Below are 15,581 nucleotides of genomic sequence, written 5' to 3'. Positions count from 1 at the left end.
TGATTATTCTTTTTGTAATGCATATTTTATATACAAATTATAATATCTATGCAACAATTCTTTAATTTTGATAATAAATTTATTTTTAAAAACGAGGTGCCGGATTGTCTTGGTGCCGATTTGTGCGGATACCGAAATGTCCAAAATGGATGCCGAAATGTCTTCGGACTTGGGTGCCGATTTGTCTGGGTGCCGATTTGTCTTGTTACCTTTTGTCCATACCATATCGTTGTAGCTGCAGTGCATGTAACCTGCATATCATACACGTTTAACAGTGTAGAAACGAGAGAAAACATGGGACTGGTGAATTTGTTATCAATTCAAAAGCTGTACATGGTAAGAGTTCAATTTTCTCCTTATTATATATTCTCTTTAAACATTTTACTGGGTGGAGAAGGTGTATGGTTTCATGTCTTGAATAAATGAACCTGCCCCACACCTCTCTTTTTCTTTCTTCAATACCCCTCTATTATGGTCTGGGGTTTATGTGGTTTGAGGGTAAAAAGCTTTATTTTGAGGGGAAGTGCTGCCCAAATTTTTTATGAAGCTGAACTTAGTAATTTTTCTGGAATTTTGCCCCTGGAAGTTATTTATCATTTTTGCAATGAACACAAAGACATCTATACATAAGGGGCTTTTTAGTTTTGCATTCAAAAGGGGAGGATTAATTTGTAAATACTTATTTGGTAGCAATTATATAACCATAAATAAAATTAGAATTGAAAAAGTAAACAAATGCAATCACAATGATTCATTCACAAAAATAATGTTTTACAAACTTAAAATATTATTAGTTTTCTTTATTTTATAAACAGAATTTTCATATTAAGTCATCTTTTGCAAGTGATCAGAGACCAAGTGGTCTGATAGTCATACCTTACATATGTAGTAATTTAAAAACACCTAGAATGATGTGTATGCAGGATAATCTATAAAAGCAAAAAAGAAAATTAAGAAGGGGGGCACCCACCCTCATTCCACATTATTAGAAATGAATATGAGTCTGTGATCTACATTGTATATGTATAAGAATAAAAGTAAACATGAATTCACAATCATATTATATAAATATAAATTGAAAAAATAATTGAATATCCCAAATAAAATTATGAACTCAAGTCTGAATAGTTTATAGTTTGTCTAATTACCCAATACAGGTGCAGACTGACATTTCATATCATATTTTTCAGGAATGATACATGCAGGAATTTGTGCCACACATTTCAACAATTTCCTTAATGGATTGAATGTACTTTTTGTGAATTCATCAGACATACTTAAAGAAAAAGGAGAATGAAACTGGAAAGAAAATATTTGCAGTTGCAAAAGAATCCTGTAAATAAATCCAAAACTCAGCAAAAGAAGAAACAGTTTTAAACATGGTTAATTTAATGAATAATTGGAAGGTAATTAAAACCTTTAGTCATATACATGTGTAATTTCAAAGTATTTTTTTGATAAGTAGATATTAAGTATAATGAGGACCATAATTATATTCATATTTGCACTTACATGTAGGCAGTCATAAAAGTGAATTAACAGATCTTGGTAATAATTTCAAGTTTAGGGTCAATATTTCGAAAACAATTTTGTGGTAAAGCATTGTTATATATACTTGAAGACTTTCATGTATAGAACATGACAGAATTTGTTTCAACAAAAATATTGAACTAGAATTATTACATTCAAATTTATTAAATGAAATCTATATTAACAGATTAATGTATAATTTCAACAAATTTAAGGTAACCTATTTGGTTTTGAAAGCCTTTATACATACTATTATTACAAATTTCATTGTTAACAGCCTGAGTCTCCAGTTAATTTTAAATGAATATGTTTTAGCTATAGTATTTGAACACTGCATGCACTTTCATTTATATATATATTATATATACATTTGTTTATTTAATTTTTGTTATATTTGTTATCAATTGTAGGTCTCATTGTCATCATTTAACAGCAGGTCAGGTTATTAGCAGCAGTTTTTCAGAAAAATGAAGGATAGCTGTCAATGGTAAATACATACATTTTAGGATAATTACATGTAGTTACCTTTGAGAAAAAACTTAGGTTTCATTTGAGACTTTTTAATCTGATAATGGTGTTTTTCAGGCATTTACAACATTTTTTTGTGTGGACAATATATTTAGTCCACTCAACTATAAAATGTAGGATCATGTAAATTTGTACACAGATCTCACTGACCTACATTTTCCACTTCACTGACTTTGGTAACATTAAAAATCCAATTTCATATACAACAAATGTATATCTCAGCAACTAAAAGGTGTCAGATCATGCAAACTTATATATACTCTCAGAGTCTCAGTTAGTAACTCAGCTTCCAGACAAAAGAAGGTCACAGTGATCACATTTTACACTATTGATTTGTACTGTATTTTATATCTTAAATACAAAGTATATAGTCAAGACTGCCACTGGTTCTTATGTGCCACAATTATGACAATGAAGATAACTTTGTGATGTAGATAACTTATGTTTATCACAAACTTGGTCGCATGCTGCATATATGCAAATTTATACCAAAAAGAACAGTTCAACTGTATTGATTTAAGGTAGACAGTAAAGGTCACACCTATTAAATATACATGTAGACCTTGAATTTGCATTGGACACTATAATGCTGCCTATAGCATATATATTGTCAATTATTGCATGCCAAAGTGTCATTGTACACAAAACAAAAACCACTCAAAAGGATGTCCATCATATGCAGAAGCCATATAAAATGCATACCCATCAGCTGACCTAATTATTGCAATCACTTCAAAAACCTGGCCATATATCATATTATAAAAAGCTTAAGGAGTACCTTTGTTAGTCAGGTATAATACAATCTGTTTAAATTGATGTTGTAATGCATGATTGGATTAATTTTGCACTCACTGAAATAATATATTGATTTAGTAGTTTATTTGTATATATTACACCTTTTCATTACAAATAATTTATATTTCAGGTAAATGCAGCATCAGAATATTCCCCAGGAAAGTTTACTCAGAGAGTTTGGGAAAGTATGAATAAGAAATTAGAGAGGGAAACAGATAACCAGAAAACAAAGATTTTAAAAGAAAAGAATTGCCACTATTATTAATATGATATATCTGACTGGGAGCAACATGTACTATTCAATATGGAAGGATTGACAATTTTGACTGAGAACAAAGTGAACTCTAAAAATGCTATGACTATCAATCAATACTTGACTGAATCAGAGGAGTAAACTATTTACATATTTGTAAATATAACAGTTATATGTTTGCTTGATTATTGAGGCATTCAAAATAAAGAAAGTTGAAAAACCTTTGAAAAAGTTATAATTTCATAATTTTTTGGTTATGTTACTATGACAACTGAAATATATAATGTATTATCATTATGCTTCATCAACTTAAATCATTTATTGAGGAAAAGGTGACAAAGTCTTTTTATCCATTTACTTGCACGACTGTTATCTATGAATCGATATTTAAAAAAAATATTTGGTGAATTTTGCTAACTTCTGACTAATTTATTTTGCTCATTTAATACCACAGTAATGCTAATATAAGCTGCATTATAATGTATCATAGTATTTGTTTACATTTACATAGCAGCCATGTGCTGTTGCTCTAAAATCATGGGATTTGATCTTCTATTGTCTGTTGGGTTGTAACTCTTGCACATCAGAACAATGCAAAAACTTGAATTTTCCAACTTCGTGTCCTGTTGCCATGGTAACCGTTGTTCATAGAAACAAAATAAATGTTCTCATTTCATTGCCTTGTGAAACTGTATTATTCTGTGTTAGTTTAACAAAGAATATGACAACATATGTCACACTTTGGTGAAGTTTGGTCACCGATGATGAATGATACACAAAAAACTGCTGTTGATCACTGTTTCTTAGGGGTGACAAAAACGTTTTTGGGGCAAAAAATAGTCTGGTGACCCATATTTTTTTTTATTTCTTTTCAAAGCTCATTGTAATGACCATCTTATGTCAAATTAAAAAAAATATTCATTGGACCATTTTTTTTGAAATTTAAGAAAAATAGAAATTTTTAACAAAATCTGTGTTTTTTTTTGTGGTGCAGTGTTGATGAAATTGTAGCCGAAATCAATTAAAATGAATAAAACTGCCATTATTTGTGTTTTATTTTCATTTTAAATAATAATTTTGTAATAATTGTAAAACAAACCTTTCAAAATACTTTCAAAGGCTTAAAAAAAATCCAGAGTTTCTACATCAGGTATGTATTTATGCATACACGTGATATACCAACTTTGGCGACCGTTACCATGGAAACGAGTCTGGTGACATAATATTTTTAACTCAAATTTTTATAGAGGCCATTGCATAGTATATGTATGCAAATTTTAAAAAAAATTCAATGGGGGGAAAAAAATTACTATATCTGTAGGGTGCCACCTTAAACTATAATATTAAATAAAATTTAGAATTCTGCGTCATGGCATTATGAGCACATATTGCAAGGTTATTTGTCCATTTCCAAGTCATAATGTGTGCACTTGTCACATAATTCATAAAAACACATGTTATTTCACAATACATAATAAATGTATGAGCCATCATGGAATCAGATTTTTTTCTGATTAGAACAATAAGAATGCAATCACATATGTTCAGGGTCACTTTTAATTTTCTTGTAGTAATTCAAATAAAATGGGCTTCACTTCAAATCATTTGTTAAATACATACATTTCATTGGCCTAAAAATCTGTATAAAATCTACTAATGAACTAGAAGCTGCTACACTAGTTCAATTTTAGTGATGCAATTTATTATTTTTCAAAACATTTGGCTCAATTAGACCAATCACAGAAAATTCTGTTAATTTTCCCCAAATAATTTTTATAAGTTTTCTGGAAACTTCTCCATCAATAAAATCTTAAATCATTTCTCTTTCTTGTGAATTAACTCTTCTATAAACTTGTTTTATATCATAAGAATACATTATTTTCTAACATTCCTATATGTGCCGATTTGTGGGTCTATTCATGTGAACTGACAATTGAAATTTCAGTCAAATTTATGTTTTATTCTAACTTTCCTAATTTTCTCAAAATGACACAAATTTTCTTAATAGAAAAGGGTGGAGGTAGTTTAAAGAAAAGCCTAAAACACCACTGAAATATATAACAAAAGCATGAGCCTTCATGAAATCAACTTTTTTTTTAATAAGAACAATAACATACATTGTAGGTTCAGGCCAGGGTCACTATTATTTCCCGCAGTAATGCTCATTTGACATCAATTTTCAGTTCCATACATTCGTTTGGCCTTAAATCAAGATAAAATCTAAATTAAATCTAGTGATAGCACTGACAAGAGGCTACACTGGTTCCACTTTTGTGGTACAATTATTACATTTCAGCATTTCTTTAAATCTTATCTGATGCAGCCCTTCTTACATAAAAAGAAAAACTTGTTTCATGCACCACAATATTTTTTTTTATTAAGTGACCCTGAACGAAACCACATCATATCTAAACATGAGAAAGAACTTTTTTTTTCAGACCAAAGAGTTTTTTGTCAGCAGATGCTGCTGAAAAGTCATTTTGATCCTGTATATCATTTCTTCTGTCTTTCAGAGCAAGTCTGGAAAAGTAACTAGCCACTTGTGAAGTTGTCAAAAAGTGTTCCCTTGTAAACCTTTTCTGACCATCCTTTAGAATATATGGCATATCTCTGGAAACTTTGGCAGGGTCTTCTTTATTCCCAGTAACTTTGCCAATGTTAAACTTTTCAGACAGATACTGTTTTTGGGCCTCCGTGAACAAAACTTTGGGTTTTTTCACTTTTAATGCCCATCCTCTTTCCTCAGGTACATCAGTGGTGTTTTCTTTTGCCAAGTCATCAGACTGAATAGTGATGGCATTAATGGTCTGAAGTTTATTGTTGTACATTACTTTACACCTGTCTACTACTTTTTTCTCCACATGCACATTACAATTGCCAAGAAGAAGGTGATTATCTAGTGATGTCATTGTATTGAATGATCTGTCACAGTCATCATTAGAGCAGTTAAACACATGGTCAGATGTTTTTCTTCTTTTAAAAGCTGGCTGGGTAGATTCATCATGTGCCTCAGATTCATCATCTACAAGAATAAAAAAAATATTCATTTGATATCCAATGACTAAAAAGGATAATACTGTTTATACAAAATAGTATTCATATTTGTTGAGAAACAGATGTAAGACATAACTTAACTGGTCACTCAAGTAAAAAGTGTTGATCAGAGTGACCAAATCTTATAGTACCATTCTTTGGAGGTTTTCAGTACTCAGCATTGAACTAATGCATATATAATCAGTTCCTACCTTACGTTTGAATTTTTCAAAGAAAATGGATATAGAAAAAGATTCTTTTCTTGAAACCAATATATTTGATTTGCTTGATAAAGCATGATTCAACATCTTTTATGACAAACAGGTATTTTATACTCCAGATGAATCTAAAATATATTACAAGTTTCTAATTGTTTTCATCAACCTTGGTCCAACCATATAAATGAAATGTCATATCATATCAGTATAGTCATATTATCTGGTATATAAATTAGATAAATAACAGACAGACCAAACATCAAGAAAACCATTATGTACCTGGTGGAAGAATGTCAGGAATAACATCAGATGACCATGTGTGGACAACATTCAATTGTAGGCATGTAACTGCATTGTTTTTCCATGGAATCAGCTTCCCTGAAAAGAAAAATTTCATTAAATGATTATGAACATTTATTTATTTTGTTTATTTGAGAATTGAATGCTTCTTTTTGTAAATTTATTGGGTGTAAAAGCGTTGACCAAAGTACATTTTGTATGAAGCGCTTCATACTAAAAATGTGCGCACGGTCAACGCTTTTACAACCCTATAAAGTTACAAAAAGAAGCATTCAATACTTATAATTACATTTTTTAGCTAGGATCATGAAAACACGAATTTTATAAATTTTGTATTTTATTCACCTGTGCACTTTATTGTGGGTCCACGTGCTATCATGAATGAAAAGTGTTATCGAGTGATGCAATTGCTTACAGAATAACACGAGATGTGCAGTTAGCCAATCAAAATAAAGTATTACAATGAAATGTACATCTAATGTTATTATATAATGTTAAAAATCATAAACTAAATCAAGGTTAAAATCAGAGATAACAAAGCAATTTTGACGTTTTATTTACTTCTCAAAATATATTTTTCCTCGTTGTTAAATGCAAACCTATGTTAAAATATCATAACATAGCAAATACTTCAGATTCAATATTGTTTCCTTTTAAAATTATTTCATTGTTCTACACAGTCTAAACAATTTTTTTTTAAAGTATCCTTTTAGTCAGGTTAGCAAATTTAAACAATTAATCTTTGAAAACAATTATTTTACAACATACCTGGTCCAACTTTGTATGCTCCCCACACCTTTAGCCCATCAGAGCTGAATTCAAAGTTGCTGAGAGTTGAAATGTTTGGAATGGGCTTTACATGAATTTTTTCAGCATCTGCATCAATAACTGGTGTCACAACTTTGACTCTATACTTTCCTTTTTGTTGTAGATCAATAGCCTGTAAAAATAAGAAGAATGTAAGATATATATCAAATACAAAACCAGTTCAGGGAAAGATTTCAGGATCCCTTAAACATTTTTACTTCAAATATAAATAACGTTAATGTACATCATTAGTGTTTTTTCTCTTAAAATATATACAAATCTAAAAAAAAATATACCACTTTTGTCTCAATGTCACAGATTAAATTTGCAAGTCAAAACATCAATGCATTTATACCACACATGGATTGATTTGTGTCAAATATAAACCTCGCAAGAGAAAGAGTAATATGCATTAATTTCAAAAGACTAATTCTTACCCTCTTCATTGCAGATGCATTCAACACATCATTTCCTTCATTAACATGTCTTTTGATTGCTGCCTTGATATGGGATGCCTTACGATCGCAGGGGCCTTTTCCGTCCTGTGCCTCACAAAAGTTGTAGGACTTTATCAAATTTGGCAGTTCTTGATAAAGAGCATAGATGGTGAAGGTGCTTTTATAGCAGCCAGCATTATCAGACCATATGTGTACTTTGTTAATATTCTTGCGGTTTACCATATCTTTGACTGTATCTGCAATCAAAACAGCAGTCAGTTGAGAGTCTTGTGGGGTCTGTGCATCTAATATGTGCACATATGTGTCCAGTATAAAGTTGCCATCTTTTTTTGTAGCACATACTGTTATATGCCAGTTTATTCCCCTTTTACCAAACCAATCTGTTTGACCCTCCCTAAATTTCCGAGGGAGAAACTTCATGGCCCAGTCTGCAACCAAAAACATTTCTCCTTCCTTCAGATTTCCTGTAATATCTGCACGAGCACTGTCTTGAACTTTTGTTCTCAATATATGTGACTTCAACTCCTTAATTGCATTCACAGATTTTTCAACCTAAAAAAATAAACAGAATATTATTTCAAAAAGCATTTTAAAACAACATTACAAACATAAATTGTAGATTTCTCATTTACAAACTGATTTCATATAGTGGTCCATACTAGAGCTGGGATAATATATTTTTATGGCAGTACACGCCTGATAACACTCTTAAACAAAACAATTATCTTGTATTTCCATTCTAGTACAATACTGATCATGTTTGTGTCATTGTTTAATATGTTATATACATCATACTGTAACATGTATGCCCATTTTGTATTATGGAAGAGTATGTTGCTTTCGGCTTTGGAAAGAATTTTTTACCATGTTTACTGGGATTGATGCCTCTTTCAAATTCAGAAAAACAGCCATACAACTTTTACAAAAGTGACCCCTATGGTATCTGTGATGATTATCATGCATTATACAAACAAATAAATAAGAGTGTCAACTGTCTAAACGCCTTATATGTACCGGTAATTAAACGTAAAACCAGTCTGAAACAAACTTTATTCACTAATAAATTATATTGTTTCATACCTTGAACAAGTATGCCTCTGGGTTGTCCCATCCCACATCAGCTGTCTTGGTCAAAATAGTTGACAAGGTATGTTCCAGCTGATAACACTGTGGACACTGATGTATGTGATCATGTGGGCACTGGTCTTCAAAAAATACACTACCAGTTTGGCTAAGGGCATGTACAAAACAATGGTCTGCAATAGTTGATGAGGTTCTAACATGCATCTGAAAATAAAATGAAAAACACTATTGGTCTGTTGGACTATTTTCTATAATTGTATTAATAAATTATTTTTTTTAGAGTTTCAGCAATTGGCCTTCTTCAGTTCTTTATTTTGCCTCACAATTACTTGGTTTAAATTGGTTCAAATTGGTTTATCGATACAATTGTAATAAAGTATTTTCCCTATTTGAATTGTGAAAACAAGGATTATTTAGGGAGCTACCATTTGATTATTATGGGGGGGCTAGGATGAAATTTGAAAAAAAAAGGCAGGACAGGAGTTTTGAGTCAAAAAAAAAGGCCGGACAGGAGTTTTGAGTCAAAAAAAAAGGCAGGATGAGACACTTGCAAAAAAAAAAAGTCAGGATGACAATTATTGTAAAAAAAGTCAGGATAAACTAAAAAAAAAAATCAAATGGTAGCTCCCTTATCAGGCCAATCAAGTCTGTCAGTGTGTCCAGTCCATGGAAGTGGGGATGGGGGATACATTTTTATGTTAACCTGTTTTGATCTTTTTCATTGTATTGTTAACTGTTAATGGCATTTACAAATAAAGTCTCCTGTTATAGGGTCCTCTTTGAGCAAGTGGTAATAATGATATTTCTATTAAGGTAACAGTTCATTTTGGTATCAGGCATTGGTTCACCATATGAAGTAGATCATTATATATATTCAAGACACCAATAACTAACCTTATAATCTGTCTTTAGATAGTGCTTTGCTTTCAGTAGGTTTTCTATGGTTTCCTTCCCATCATTGTTCATTGGAATTTGGTTCACTATGTTTTCTAACTCACGGAAAGCTTCACCTGCTTCTGCAACGTAGTAATCTACACCTTCAACAGATTTACGGACTGCTGCACTGCACTCTGACAAAATCTTATACATGGTACTTTCTCCTAAAATAGTATAATAATTTAATAAATTGTACATTTATAAAAATAAGGTAATTGTTAATTATTAATTCTTTGTACATTAGTAGTATTTTGTCACATTTTTTTCTGATGTACATAGTTGCCTTTTATAGCTGACAATATATGGTATGGGCTTTGCTCATTGTTGAAGGCTGTACGGTGACATATAATTGTTAATGTTTGTGTCATTTTGGTCTTTTGTTGATAGTTGTCTCGTTGGCAATCAAACCACATCTTCTTTTTTATATTAAATTGAATTGATTGTTTCAAATATATCTAGTTTTAACCCAAATGGAACAAGAAGTAGAGGGAATGGTTGAGATTTTATAATATGTGTTGAACCATTGTTAACCTCACCACCAATTATGCCACTCCAACTTAAGCCAGGAGACAATGCAATTGGTTGTATTTGTCTATGAATTTTTTTAACACTTTATAGTCAATTATAAAACTTAAAAAATTCGTCAATAAGATAGTTCCTTAGATATTTCAGCTAACACACACTTACCAATTGCATTAAAATTTTCTTCTTCACATATTCTAGAATACTGTTTGACAATGGTTGCTGGAGCTAAACATCTTATAACATATGGAGTCTGAATTAGTTCTCCTGATGATAGTTTCAGTGTTTTCTCACCCAGTGGCAAGTCCTTAATAACATGGCTTGATGTGATGAAGTCCAAAAAGTGTTCTAGTTTGGCATCATCCACTCTCCCTCTTGTCTGTTTTTCTTTTGCAACAGGTGCCCCCACTCCAAATTCCTTAGCATGTTTCTTTGCTGTATAATACTTGTGGCTCGTCAAGGATGGAATTTTTTTATTAATGTCCTCAAATTTAGAATGGCTTGATAAGATAGAGAGTATCTGGCACCTCACTGTTGAAGTTTCTGCCCTCATGTAGCTTTCTACAAGAGCATCAATAAATTGTGGAGAATCAATTCTTGTCATATTTTTTTCCACTTTTGAAAAAAATATTCTCTTTTAACTGCTCACCTTCTCCTGGGCACATTGTCTCTAAAAGAAGAGAAAGGCATTCATTTGCTTTTTCAGTGTATCTTCTTTGTGTCCTCTCACTTGAATCACTCAATGGCTCTCTAATTTTCTTTACTGGGCTTGTGTTACATGCTTGAAGAAATTCATTAAGCTTTCCAAGACGATCAATGTTAGCCACTGATGCCTCCGATGCTTGACTGTTTTGGCTCTGCTGTGTTTCCTGACTGGATACATTGCTGTCCTGAAATTATAAAGCACATTATAAATGAATTTTTTCAACAAGAATGAGTATTAACTATATATAGACCAATTTTTTATAATTCTTGCTGCTTACAATTATTTCTATCTATAGTGAACTTGGCCCAGTAGTTTCAGTGGAAAATGATAGTGAAAATTTACATATTTTAAAAAAATTGTTAAAAATTTACTATAAAGGCAATAACTCCTTAGGGGGTCAATTGGCCATTTTGGTCATGTTGACTTATTTTTAGGTCTTACTTTGCTGTACATTATTGCTGAGTACAGTTTATCTCTATCTAAAATAATATTCAAGATAATAACAAAAAACAGCAAAATTTCCTTATTATTACCAATTCAGGGGCAGCAACCTAACAACCAGTTATCTGATTCATCTGAAAATTCCACGGCAGATAGATTTTGACCTGATAAACAATTTCACCTCCTATCAGATAAATTTGCTTTAAATGCTTTGGTTTTTGAGTTATAAGCCCAAAACTGCATTTTACCCCTATGTTCTATTTTTAGCCATGGTGGCCATCTTGGTTGGTTTGCCAGGTCACCGGACACATTTTTTTAAATAAGATACCCTAATGATGATTGAGGCCAAGATTGGTTAAATTTTGCCCAGTAGTTTCAGAGAAGATATTTGTAAAAGTCAACGAAGCCGGACACCAACTGAGGAGAAAAGCTGACCTGGCCTTTTGTGCCAGGTGAGCTAAAAAAGCACTATGGTTTTGTATCTCAATAATTCATTTCAAAATTAATTAATTATGTTGTACTCAATTGAATAAATATTAATAATCAATCAATACTAATTATTATGATGGTCACTTTCTTTTTATTTTTAATTTGACTATTTATGTAACATCCATGGTAGCTAATAAATACATACATGTGCATTTTCATAATATTCATAGCTGTGATCAGGCCTTGGTCTCAGGAAGAATCCGTCAGATGATTCTGTCTGTTGCTGCAGGGGGTCCTCAATTCGACTCTAAAAAAAAATTCTTGGTTTGAATAAGCTATAAACATTTAAAGCAACTATGATGTCTATAACAAATAAAATACTAATTCCTTCCGTTCAAGTCTCTTTATTCAGGTACAAAATAAAAGATAAAACACACTAAATTCTACTATCAAAACAAACATTTAGTGAACTATAATACAATTCAAAAGTGCATCTATCATAACATTTACAGTAGTAACATACACTTGTTCTCTTTCAAAAAAGTAATATCATGAACATTTACGGTAAATAATTGCCAAATCATCAAGGTCAAGTTTTATTAGTTTTACATCAATTTAACTCAAAATTTCTAACTTTTTACATGAAAGACAATTTATCTGTTATAAATTAAAGAGACATACCATATTGGTTGACTCTGGTATTCCTTATTTTCATCATAATCAAAGATATTCACCAAGTACTTTTCGTGCAAATTACCTGAAGGGTTCGTTAGAGTAAAGGGAAAGTATCTTATCTCAAAAATAGAATATCACTAATTACCAAAAAATACAATAGGCAACAATATTTTTTGTTATCAAATTTGCCCACTGCAGCAATGTTACCGGTTTTCTGCCTTAACTAGATCGTTCAAATTACTTTATTTCTTAAATGGAAAAAATACAGATCTAGCTTTAGGTTAATACACGAAAATTTGTTCACAGGCCTCCATTTGCAGATTTAATATCTTATCATAATTTTTATAGTACTGAAATCAGTCACTGCAGAAACTGAGTAATTTTGTAGGTCTTTCATCAGAGGCAGATGAACTGTTCAATGTACATTTACTACATATCTTTGCATTCCAAACATATATGAGGGGTTGGGGTAGGACATTTTTCAGCGGGACTCTCAGATTGAGTGTTCTTATGCTCAGGATTGATCCTTTCGGGATCAGGGAATTCTTTTTTCAAATTTCAGGATGTCTGGATTTAAATTTGTGAACAATGCATTTCATGTATTTAAACCCGGGATAAGGTCCCCTCCCAACACCCTCATATATACTGAAATTATGTTGTAATTTTATACAATAATACTTACAGGTACTACTTCAACTGATTGATTAACATCAGAGCTACTTAAGCTATCTCTAAAGATTTTTCCTCTGCATGATGTACAGATAGCTATAATATAAAAAATAAAGCCAAGATACAAAAGTGAAATTTATCATTTTAATACGCTGTATGAGATCTTTATACATAGCCTTAATTTTTTGGTCCAAAAATATGTAATGAAATTAATGCAGATTGAAAAACAAGAATAATCAGGAGACAAATACTGTTGTTGGCTATTTACAAATCATAATTTAGGCAGCAACCATATAACTTTGAGGGGGAGTAATGTTATGAAATTTTTTGTTGCATGAAGAGCGTACAAATTTTTCAACTTCTACTACTATGTGGTTAATATGCAGTTGAAAATTCCAATAAGTAACGCAGATATACTGTGCGCGTGTGTCAACCAGTACAAGCCAAGTTAAAAATAACAAATACTTTTGTGTATCTACAGGAACAAAAACAAATAAGATTATGTGATTTTTACAACAACTGTACAGGGTTAAAGTCAAGTATCAATGGTTACGCCAGGAACTGACACACACAGACTTGAAAGGCATCTGTTGATACTTTATTCCTACACTAAATTTTAAAAAGTACATGCTAATTATACTATATCTTGGGAGTTTAAATTAACGATAAGCCTAATTAAATAATGTAACTCAACATCAAAATTATTCATGCTTATGTTTAATATTGCATTGAAAAGCACCTGCTTAAAATTATGATTCCTTAATCTTAAAACATGTGATTTATTTAGTATATATCTCTTGCCATTTTAATACTACATTACTTTAAAAGTCCCTATATTAATTAAAATAATGCATGTACATGTATATAAATTCACGACTTGTTGTAAATACACTGGTTTTTATGTTAAAGGATGCTGTTCATTCATATTTTACAGAGAATTTATAGTGTGTTTTAATGTACATATATATACTGTTTACATTTATCAGTCTCATCCGAGTGCTCCTAAACAGGAGGGAATTACGAAAAAAGAAGGGGGCTTGGATCATGGGATGGCACTTTCAATTTTTTTATTCTTTCAGTATTCAAAACCATTAGGTAAGGTTAAATCTGCATTCATATTTGTTTTTTGTCATCTAGAGTGCCAGAAGATTTTTTCCCCATCAAATTGTGGATCATAACTTTTTAGATAAAAATAAATACCCCCCCCCTTTTTTTTTAAAGTTGATAGGTGGATTTCCTTACTGGAAATTTAAAGACTGTTGAAAATCCTTTAATGAATAAGACTTTACACACAAGGTTATATATGTGTAAGAGGTGTACTCATAAAATGTGTACTTACGTGTACCAACTGGCAAGACTGAACCATATTTCTTGCTTATCTCTTCCACTTGTTGGCTGGTCAAATATCTGTCAGCTTTCAATTTTCCCGATCTTCTTTTGTTTTTCAAATTATGTGAGGAAAGATGTAAAGGAATGCCACAACACTTAGATTTCTTTCGCAGACGATTCTGTTCCTGCAGTTCATTGAGATGACTTTGACAAATTATAAAAGATTCCGTAAATTTTGTAAAAAGTAAACCCGACTCTGTCAACAGAATTGTAGTTAAAGAAGTAGGAAATGAATTAACTGGATAAAAAGTATCTAAATTTGAGCAATTAACTGTGGAATGGAAAGACTGAAAACTACACTGAGTGTCTGCTGCCATTTGTATCCAATGTTATTATGATACATTCCAACCTCCAATTGTAAAGAGGAAAATCAAGAACCGTAACTCTCTGCAATTTACCTGATTTGTGCAATACTAATTCATTTATTCTAGTTCATTAATGTTAGTTTCTCCATTAATTTTACTTTTTCATTGTCTTACAATGTATTGATAGATGTTTACCAACTACTTGATTTATATCAAATCACTGGGCAAATACCTTTTTATTGTCCTTCAAATGGAGGCATACAGTTTACAGTCAACACCATAATATGCATGATATAAATGATATAACTGATGGAAGCGAGGTTTTTCACATAAGAAATCACCAAAAATTATAAGAGAATCAGAAAATAACCTTACTTCGTTATAACTTTTATCCGTTTATTTAAAATTCTGTCAAATGCAAAATCAGCAGATCTGTAACTAGGGACTAGATTTCCATGGCAACCGTTGCTATGAAAAACTTTTTAACATATTTTTTCATTTTCT

The 15,581-nt window shown here is 31.3% G+C and overlaps 1 protein-coding gene and 1 long non-coding RNA gene across 4 annotated transcripts; one reads left to right on the top strand and one right to left on the bottom strand.

Annotated features, from left to right (window-relative positions):
- The first annotated feature begins 218 nt into the window (after positions 1-218).
- LOC134690780 (uncharacterized) lies at positions 219-1,968 on the top strand. The gene is made up of 3 exons (XR_010102025.1): positions 219-336; positions 1,191-1,406; positions 1,941-1,968. It is a non-coding gene; the product is annotated as an uncharacterized LOC134690780 (long non-coding RNA).
- A 3,207-nt stretch (positions 1,969-5,175) lies between these two features.
- LOC134690778 (uncharacterized) lies at positions 5,176-14,951 on the bottom strand. 3 transcript variants are annotated; one of them, XM_063550824.1, is made up of 10 exons: positions 14,723-14,951; positions 13,397-13,479; positions 12,245-12,346; positions 10,629-11,353; positions 9,900-10,105; positions 9,003-9,209; positions 7,902-8,474; positions 7,426-7,597; positions 6,637-6,735; positions 5,176-6,128 (listed from the first exon to the last, which is right to left on the bottom strand). In XM_063550824.1, exons 4-10 carry the CDS (start codon positions 11,065-11,067, stop codon positions 5,515-5,517), a joined length of 2,310 nt encoding a protein of 769 aa, XP_063406894.1. In that variant the 5' UTR covers positions 11,068-11,353; positions 12,245-12,346; positions 13,397-13,479; positions 14,723-14,951; the 3' UTR covers positions 5,176-5,514. The 3 variants fall into 3 exon arrangements, with proteins under 3 accessions (XP_063406894.1, XP_063406896.1, XP_063406895.1); XM_063550826.1 differs by having other exon boundaries at positions 8,142-8,474; XM_063550825.1 differs by lacking the exons at positions 13,397-13,479; positions 14,723-14,951 and adding an exon at positions 12,721-13,116.
- Positions 14,952-15,581: the final 630 nt, after the last annotated feature.

The sequence above is a fragment of the Mytilus trossulus genome, chromosome 11 (assembly GCF_036588685.1).
Source record: "Mytilus trossulus isolate FHL-02 chromosome 11, PNRI_Mtr1.1.1.hap1, whole genome shotgun sequence".
In the NCBI taxonomy this organism is placed as follows: Eukaryota; Metazoa; Mollusca; class Bivalvia; order Mytilida; family Mytilidae; genus Mytilus; species Mytilus trossulus.
This window is presented reverse-complemented; position numbering and strand designations above follow the sequence as displayed.